A 9,392-nucleotide genomic window follows, 5' to 3' on the forward strand; every position below is an offset into this window, starting at 1 on the left:
GGGGAAGGTGTTTTAGTTTGTTTCTCATCATCCAACTCCATTCTAATTGGCAATAAATTCAATTAATTTTCCCCAAGTTGAGTCTGTTGTGCCCGTGACAGTAACTGCTAAGTGGTCTCCCTGTCATCTCAATCCATGAGCTTTTTCACTACATTCTCTCCCCCTGTCCTGTTGAGGAGTGCAAGTGAGAGCAGCTGGATAGGTGTATGACAGCCATCCAAGGTCAATCCACCACACTCATGGGGAAAAAAAAAAAAAACAAACAAACAGGCATGCAGTGGAATGCATTTATATGAAAATATATATTTGCTTATAAAGACCTTAAGGGAATATTTACCTAAGCGGGGAAAATAAATGACCAATTAGTTTTGTATACTGTTTCCTATTTTTTCCATCCTTTGGAAAGAGTTGAAAGAAAATTAAATTATTGAAGTGTGTCATACTTGACATGAACTTATACAGCATATTTTGTCGTTTATGTGCTTGAAACACCTATTCTGATCAAAGGTGTTCTAACATAATCCAGTTTCCAGAGTAAAAAAAAAGTTAACCTAGACTAAGCTATATACTGCATCTATGTTCCTTCCAATCTGCGTGAACTCTACCTGATAAATCAAAAAACAGGTCCTCCTTTAATTTTGTCATGTAGTATTACATCCATTCACTAGTTCAGATGTTGCTGTTATTTAACATACCAACAGTGTTTTGCCTGTACTCAAACCCAACTTGCAGAGACCACTGCTCTGCATTCTATTTTATTCAACTTCTATAAAACAAAAATTACTTTCAACTCTGACCTTGACATTTTTCTTCTGGCTACCTTAAAATACAACTAATGATATAAAAGTGGAAAATTTTTGATCTTTAGAAACATTTTGATCAATTAATTTAAAGGTGTTAACTGCATTAACTATTCATATTTTTTAAATATCTAGCATTTTTCTATTTCACAACAAACAAAATACGTTATTTCTTTTCAAGGACTTTTCTTAACTGAATAAGCAAGTGATAAGGATTGACTAGAAATTGCTGGACATAAGAAACTTTTCTACTGCAGTAGAAACCTTCTGCTTTCTGTAGACTATAGTGCACTATACAAAACAGGTTAATAGCCAATTTTAAAATTGGAGACAAGAGGAATATACTTACACAATTTTACTTATATACTCACACTTTAAAAAAAAAATAGGGCTTTATTTTCAACTGCTTTTTGTCCTGCATCTTTATGTAAAAGTCAAGTAAAATATTATTTTAACTGGTAGCATTTAAATATGGCATTATTATTTGATTTACTATAAATTTGAATATAAAAATTCAGAAGTAGAAATGTTCATGTTAGTTTTATAATGCTGCGACCTAATTAATCATTTAAGGTTTACTTGTAATTGTTGCAGTAAATTATACCCTTTTAAAACCAAAGTGATCTTAATTTATCAGTTAAACATTCCACACACACACACAGGGGAAGTCAGTCACAGTGGTACAAGAAAAAAGGATAAACGAATAACAGCAGGAGTTTCATGAAAACAAAACAACTTTCTCAGGAGTTACTCCAATACATAAATTCAGTCTCTCTAACATACAGAAATTCTCCTTTAACAGATTTCAGTGTGCCATTGACTTGTCTGGCCACTGTAAAGATGTCTTATTAGACATATATATTGGTTTTGAATGCAGAGAATCTAAAACAAAACTAAGGGGATTCTGTCCCCTTGAGAATCTCACCATTTTTTGTATGCTGTTGAAAAAATAAAATCCTACATAACTATTCATTTAGTTAAAGACCAGGAAAGCATGACTAACCTTAGCTCCAGGAAGTACTTCATTTTGCTTTAATGTTAGGCTCAACTCCATTCTGCCAATCAGCTTACTGATCTGTACAGGGTCAGAAGGAGTAATTTCTGGCAAGTTTCTTGTTAATTGCGGATGTGGCTCATAAATGATTTTTGGATTCCAGCTAGGTGAAAGCTTTGGTTCAGTTGCCTTAAAATGTTACAGAGAAAGGAATAAGGATGTATCCCATTTCTTACTAAAAAAAATAAATGAGCATTTCAAATTAAGCTTATCACACAAATTATCATTTTACACAAATATAAATTTGACAATGGCATTAAAAACATGTATTGACATCTGTGAAAGAAACAAGGCATGTAAAATGTGAAACATTAGGTCTTTGCAAAAAAGTGGAGCAAGTTTCTGCAGAATAGTGAACTGTAGAGGACTTCTACACATTAAAGTTGCAACCAGATTCCAGTACAATACATCCTAAATTTTACTCAGTCCTAAAGTCTCTATTTCCTTCCCCCTCCTCAAAATCAACAGGAAGTTGATTATGAAACTTATCAAACAAAGATTCAAGTAGAAGTTCCACTCCTATATCCTTCAGAATGAATCTAATACATGAGTGTAACAATATATTCTATCCTTCATCAATTTACATTCTTATATAATGTATTTAATTTTACCAGCTGTGTAGCTGAACACACTGGGGAGGACTTTGCTGATGCAGGAAACTCATCCCAGAAGAAAGAGACACCCGAGAGCTGCAGTAACTTGTGAGCAAAAGCTGTGGGCTGGTGTACATTAATTCCAGAGCACTCATCTGCAGTTTCATCACAGTACATAGTTCTGGGAGACAAGAGCAAAGAAATAAATATGGTAGGTGCATGCAAATTGTTACCTTTATTGTACCATTTAGCCTCTAAATTTGTACATGTTCTCTCTCTCTCTCTCTCTCTCTCTCTCTCTCTCCATACTATTTACAATGCCATTGACTGACCTGAAAGGAGAAACTACCACTCTCTGGGTGGAAATCTTAAGTTTTCTACAGGACACCACAGGACAACTGTGACATGCTTCCAGTGTGAATATATCCTAGTGTATTATCCTAGTACTTATGTCTAATCTGACCACAAAGCGAACGAGTCTGCCCAACACTTCTATACATGTTTCCATTAGGACACATACAATTCTTGCTTCAGAATCTGAGGTTTTTTTAAATCCGCCACGTAACATTTTTCTGTTGTCTAAAAGTACTACTTGAAAGTAACATTCTGTGTCAAAATGAAAGTTGAAAATTGAGAGAATAGGCTCCAATCCTGTAAAATTTCTTTGAAATTAAATTTCTTACATTATAATACTGAGAGACAGCATAAACAGTAAACTCTTAAAAAGACACAAGTCTCCACATAATAGAAGTTACAGTGGAAAAATACACCTACCTTTACATAAATAAAATATATCACATAAATAAAATATATCAAACATCAAAACAACATGCTATTTAATAGTTTGTTTCAATCTAGTTTTTAAAGTACAGAAAAGGAGGTTTGTTCTGGGAATGGACTTCCATAAGAAAAATAATTACAGTTTTACTGACATCTCTCCTGAATTGAACAAAACAACCTGAAGTTTATAAATGTTTAAAAACAAATATATTTAATTAGCATTTCTCAGTAAGAATCAGTTTTATTTGGTAATTATTTCAACACTTTGCAAGAAAGTATGATTACACTATCCCATAGGTCAGAAAAAATACTTTAAGAACATGCACAGTATTCAAAGTAGTTCAAAGTAATTACAGAATACATGTGGGCTCTTCTGAAAGCTCACAGAGGACCTAAATCTTCCAATTTATTTTTTTTTTAGGACTGTATCTTTCTTTCTGAAAATATTTAAAGTGTCTTCAATATACAAGAGGAACTGTTAAGATATTAAAACCCCTTTGCATAAGAGATGGCTTGATTTGCCAATAATACCCATTGACTGTTGAACATCTGAGAAATGGTATTCATTAATCGCAGAAGTGGTCATCAACTTATCTATGGAAAAATGTAGAACTCTTCTAATTTGATGGTTAAATATCTTTAGCTTAAACATGTTAAGTGGAAGCTGAGTGGAGAAAATGCTCACTGGCATTATAAAAGAGGTGCTCAAGAGCTAGTGTCTGACTGTATAATGTGTATGCATGGGTAAAATATATTGTACAGGAAATGGCAAGAAGTGCCTTAGGAAAAAAAAAATACAGATTTGAAAAAAAAAAAATCTTTACCTTTCGATTCTGATTTCAAGTGCAGTTCCACTTTTAGAGTTTTCCGGCACATGTTCTATTCTCAAAACAGTATCTAAAAAGGTAACTTTCACTCTTCTTAGAACTTAAATGAGAAAACAAAAAGATACCACGCAAGCATTTAAGTCAAGTTACTCAACAATGACTTTTATAACCAATTTAACCGTCTTTCATTTTGTTGAAGTTCTCAATATTTACTTCAGTGGAAATAATCAACTGAGTTTCATAATGTAAGAAGGCATCAAGTGACAATGTAAACTCCTATTAAATGTCTAACATGTACATCCATACCAAGCAACGGACCTTTAATGCACATATATTTGAGCAAGTAACAACTCAGACCAAGTTGTTCTATGGCTCAGTGTGGATGGTCCTCAAAGTAAGTACCTGCTTCATTGTGCACCATGTATGAACTCCTAAACACTGCCATACCACCATGCTACTTTGGCTGAACACTTCTATTTCTAGATCTGATTTTAAACATTTCCCTTAGCTCAGACATTTCAGCACAAGGTTCTCCACCACACAATGTGGTCGTGAGCCCTTAGTTTCTTCCACTTAAAAAAACCACCAACAACAAAACCCAGAGTTTCTGAAGTACTTCTAACAACATGGTGTGATTATTGAGATACATATGTCATAATGGGTCAGCTTTGTGTAAAAATAGCTGAAAAGCCATTCTCTGTTTCTCCCTCAACAGCATCACCACTAACAATCTAAGTTTGTGTGATTAACTAAGTTGGAACCTCCAAAACTAAGGCATCTTGCCAATCACTCAAGCACAGATTTAGCTGGATTTGTTCTGGTATAAACAAACACCAATTTGCCCTGAAGTAGGGTTCATTCTGTCCACTGAGGGAAGCATACGCATATTTTGGTAAGTAAATGGGTTTTTTTTCTACCCTTCAAAAACAAGATCAATTGTCTTGCCTTCCTGTTTAAATTTTACAGGTAACAAGTGAAAATTTATGAGACAAGTTATGGCAAATGAGATGCCATTTTCTAAAACTGAGACACAACATAAACTGATTTAATTTCAGATGTTCATTCAGATGTCAATAATTAATTCATACCTGTTTCAATAGTTTCTGCAAATTTCTCAAGTCCTTCAAAAGGCTGGGACCCTTCTCCTTGTTCATCTGTCAATTTTTGGCTAAGACACTCTTTTGCAAGCTGCATACTACTAGTCATAAAACTTGACCAATACATAGGCTCAGACCCAGATGCTGTGGAGTAAGAGAAGTCTTAATAAATTTGACGGAACATTTTGAAACAATAAAGACAAAATGAAATAATGCATTTGGCACATCCAGAAAAGAGTTTCAACAGCTTACTAAGAAGTCATACTTAAAAACAAATTCATTTACAATCTCTCTTTATACACTTTACTACTTTAAAATTACTTTACTCTAGATTGCATTGGTACGAGTCTGGTATTTGAAAATTCAATATAAACAAGATGAAACCAGGATTTAGTGTAACCAATCTTCAGCACTGGTTTAAGTGAATAATTTCTCAAGTACTTTTATTATATTGGTAAGGTTTTGCAGGCATAAATCGGCAAAATAAAATCAAGGAAACAACTCTTTTATTAAGAATTATTTTAAGGTTTCTTATTCCATTTGAAACATATCCTAGAGGGGGAACGACTAAACAAGGTTTAAGATGTTATCTTAGCATATCAGAACACGTTTTAAATGTCTAACACAGACCTGACATAATAAGTAGAACATAATAAAATCCAAGAGCACAGCACATCATAAACTGAACAAGTTTTTTAGCAGCCACATTAACTTAATTGACAGTGCACTCCTATCAGCTAATGCCAAGCCCACTGTAAGCAAATACTATAAAACTAGATTAGAAAAGTTAATCAACTATAACACTCTAGTATAGACAAACAAAAGTAAAACTAACACAAATACAAACATGTTAAACAGGCAAAACATTCCAGTTTAGCATTCAGGCCTGGAAACGTCCATGCGGCTATAAAATTGTGATAAAACCAGCATCATGGTTTTTTCCTACTGTATTAGAAAGCTCTGTGCATCTAAGAGAATGAAATGGATGCAAGTGAATAAATAAAGCTTCCTCCCAATACTACCATTCTTTCAAAGCAATAATCTCACATCAGAAAGTGAGATAGCTCAAAATTTAGTTCCAGTTAAACAAGTAAAAATGAAATGCATATTATATATAAGCAAGTTACTTAAGGTAACTTGCAAAAGATGGAAAATAGGGTTTATGCTTTTTTTTCTCTTCTTTATGATGCATTTAAAGAAATATTTTCTTCCATCTTCTCTACACCATAAAAAGGAAAACAAATTAAAATCTTTCAGACATTCAATCAAAATTTTCCACACACTAAAAGCACACTGAACGTCCTACACACGCTATAACAACACATCTTAACAGAATTTATGGAGGTTTGATAGTTAGTGAAATTTTATCACCAGGACAGTCTACAGATCAGCTAGATTCATATGCATACAGACAAGCTAGAAGAGCTCAGACAATCCTCTCAGCATTATAATCAAAGGTAGTAAGTATTTAGAGTACTTAAAAGTCATTATTTCAGACTATGATAGCAATTCAAATGTATTAGTTGTTCTCCAACTATACAAGAAAATGCATTCTTTACCCTAAAGTTGCCAAAAAAAGCCAGAACCTTACTGTAATGCCCCTCATAGTCTTACACTATTGTGTTATCTTACTGCCACCTAATAGCCAGCTACTAATGCTGACTAACAGCACTTGGCATACAACACCCAAAAAACCTAGCTAACAAAAACTCCTTTCCACACAGTATTATTCTCATTTCAATATGTCTGAAACAGTTTGGAAGAAGTGATACAACAGTAGGAGCATTATGAACATTTTAAGTTATTTAACAGAACAACAACCAATTAAGAAACACTTGACAAACAACTGACAAACACCTGACAGTTTCTTTTTTTATTACTTTATCATTAATGTATGTAATTAAATGGCACTTTAAATAAGACTAAGAACTGACTAAAGCGAGTATAGCCTTTTGCCTCTGACAAACTGTAAAGAATCTCCTTTTTGAAAATTAAAAAAATAAGCCTACCAAGCCTTGGTCTTGGCCTGAAGACCATCTCTAATCCTTTCACTTCTAAAGCACAGTTATCCTGTAGCAACGACCCCCACGGAACAGATAAAGAAATTGATTGGATAAATCCATCTGTGACTTCCAGAGGTGCATCTGCAGACTCCAGGATCTCATTAAGACACTAGAAGAAGAGAATAAAATAACAATAATACAAAAAATCACATCCCTAATTTTGAGTATAACAATTAAAACATATTGAGGCTACCAGAAAATGAATTCTACTCAGAAAGACAATAAACTAGACACTTTCAAGTATTTTGATTCTATCATAATTTGTTTCACATTAATTACTTAGCTTTCAGCATAATTTAGATTTCTCTGTGGTAGCGGTATAACCTGTACTTTTTTGCACTACACCAAAAATTTCTGTTATCTTACTCTTATAAATACTACAGTACTGACACAAAGTTAATCTGTTCTTTCTCTGGCAATACTTGAAGAAAGCTGAAATCAGGCTGACAGTAAAAAAGCAAAAAGTACCTGGTTTCTTGGCAAGAGTATTTCACTAGCATGTAATGCCAATGTAATGTTCATTTTACCTTTCCCTGTGACACTGGAACAACGGAACCAAACAATCATCTCTTGCTGTATAATATACTTGCCATTTCTAAATCATATTTTAATGTGTTCAATGTTCAGCACTAATTTAAAAATCAAAGCTCAGTGGACAGACCAATATTCTACAGAAACTGTTCTGTTAATCCAGTCCTTTATAGTGATGTTATAAACAAAACTACAATCAAGTTGCCCTCAGTATCATACAGAGTAAGTGAAATTGATGAGAAAAATGGAATACCAGCTCTGAAGTAACAACTCAGGATTTTTAGGTTTTCCACAATCCTCAGAAGAGACTCACTTGTTGCACTATATAGCTTTCATTACATCCATACAGAGTCCAAAGAGCCTATTTTCAAAGGAAACGTTCTTCGCATTTATGTTAAAAAAAAAAAAAAAAAGGAATGCAAATCCCCGATTGTGCCCTGATTCAAAAATTTAGTTAAAACTGAAATTATTGAACAAGAACTATCTAGGCTGCTTAAATAAAATTTAACAAAAAAAACCCCACAAAACCAACCAACCAACCAAACAAAAAAACCCCAACAAGACTAAATCACATACCAAATTCAGGGAGTGCAATTTTCTAATATATACAAGACATTACTAAAGACTGTGGTTGTAATATTAGGACATAATGTTCAACTGGCAAAAAAAGTGTGGTTTTGACCTTCCTGTGTTGAACAGGGCCACTGATTTCACCTAAGAAAATGCATAAATTTGACAACAAAAGCTTTTTTAAAAAATAAGGATTTAAAAGTTGCTTTCCATTTTAATTATATTTAAAATGTTGTTCTAATTATATAGAATGATTTAAAAATAAAAACGAACAAAAAAAGTCTTCAGAAAATGACATTTTTCATTCTTAAGTCTCCAGGTGCAATTTTCCCATCATGTTAACTTGTTGCTCTGCTTATGCTCTTAATAACTTTGCTTTTAGAATTTTGTTTGCTTGCATGTTTAGCTTTTCTAGCTTCTGTTTCAAAGTCCACTCAAGCAGCAGAAAAAGACACCAACTTTAAAGAAACAGAACCTGAAACAGTTCTATCGGGAAATTATTTAAGAATCAAATAATCAACTAAGATTCAGTGACATTAAAACTTCATTTTGAACTAAATATAAGAATTATAGATGCGGTAATAACATAAGAAAAGGCAAAAATAATTACTTGGCATGAAAACTATATTTGAAAATATTACAGATTCATTTAAATTACTTGAGCCTTTACAAAATAATTTGCTATAGCAGGAAGTAAGCTAGTTACCATATTTTGAATAAATCTGACCTCAGATGTCTTTTTGCTACCAATGTACATGGCAATAAAACGAATGCATTTTAGTACATTATTCCTTATTACTTTGAAATAGAAATTTACTATCTAAAAGCAAAAAAATTCAAGTATTCTTATAGCTGAATTACTTCATAAACAAACCAGTTGTTCCTAGAAAGCAGCAATTAGAGCATTCCAAGCGAAATTTTAAAACTGAAGCACAGTCTTCACATCAGGACTTGTTCCCACGTTACTGACTGAGTCTCCAGCTGGAAATCACAGTAATACTAGTAGGGAAAGTACTATTCGATGTATATTAAAATTCAACCACAAACATCACAGGTAACATTTTGATTTTTCTAAAC

General features: G+C 33.1%; 1 protein-coding gene across 3 annotated transcripts in view; it reads right to left on the reverse strand.

Moving 5' to 3' along the window:
• Positions 1-9,392, reverse strand: part of ATG2B (autophagy related 2B) — a 49,538-nt gene that overhangs the window by 37,865 nt on the left and 2,281 nt on the right. For all 3 annotated transcript variants that reach the window (XM_072863924.1, XM_072863925.1, XM_072863923.1), the window contains exons 2-6: positions 7,161-7,323; positions 5,143-5,295; positions 4,052-4,154; positions 2,466-2,628; positions 1,804-1,983 (exon numbers count right to left, since the gene is read on the reverse strand). In XM_072863924.1, the coding sequence (XP_072720025.1) occupies positions 1,804-1,983; positions 2,466-2,628; positions 4,052-4,154; positions 5,143-5,295; positions 7,161-7,323 (762 nt within the window). The remainder of the gene's footprint in view (positions 1-1,803; positions 1,984-2,465; positions 2,629-4,051; positions 4,155-5,142; positions 5,296-7,160; positions 7,324-9,392) is intronic.

This window comes from Ciconia boyciana, chromosome 6, assembly GCF_034638445.1.
Source record: "Ciconia boyciana chromosome 6, ASM3463844v1, whole genome shotgun sequence".
Taxonomy (NCBI): Eukaryota; Metazoa; Chordata; class Aves; order Ciconiiformes; family Ciconiidae; genus Ciconia; species Ciconia boyciana.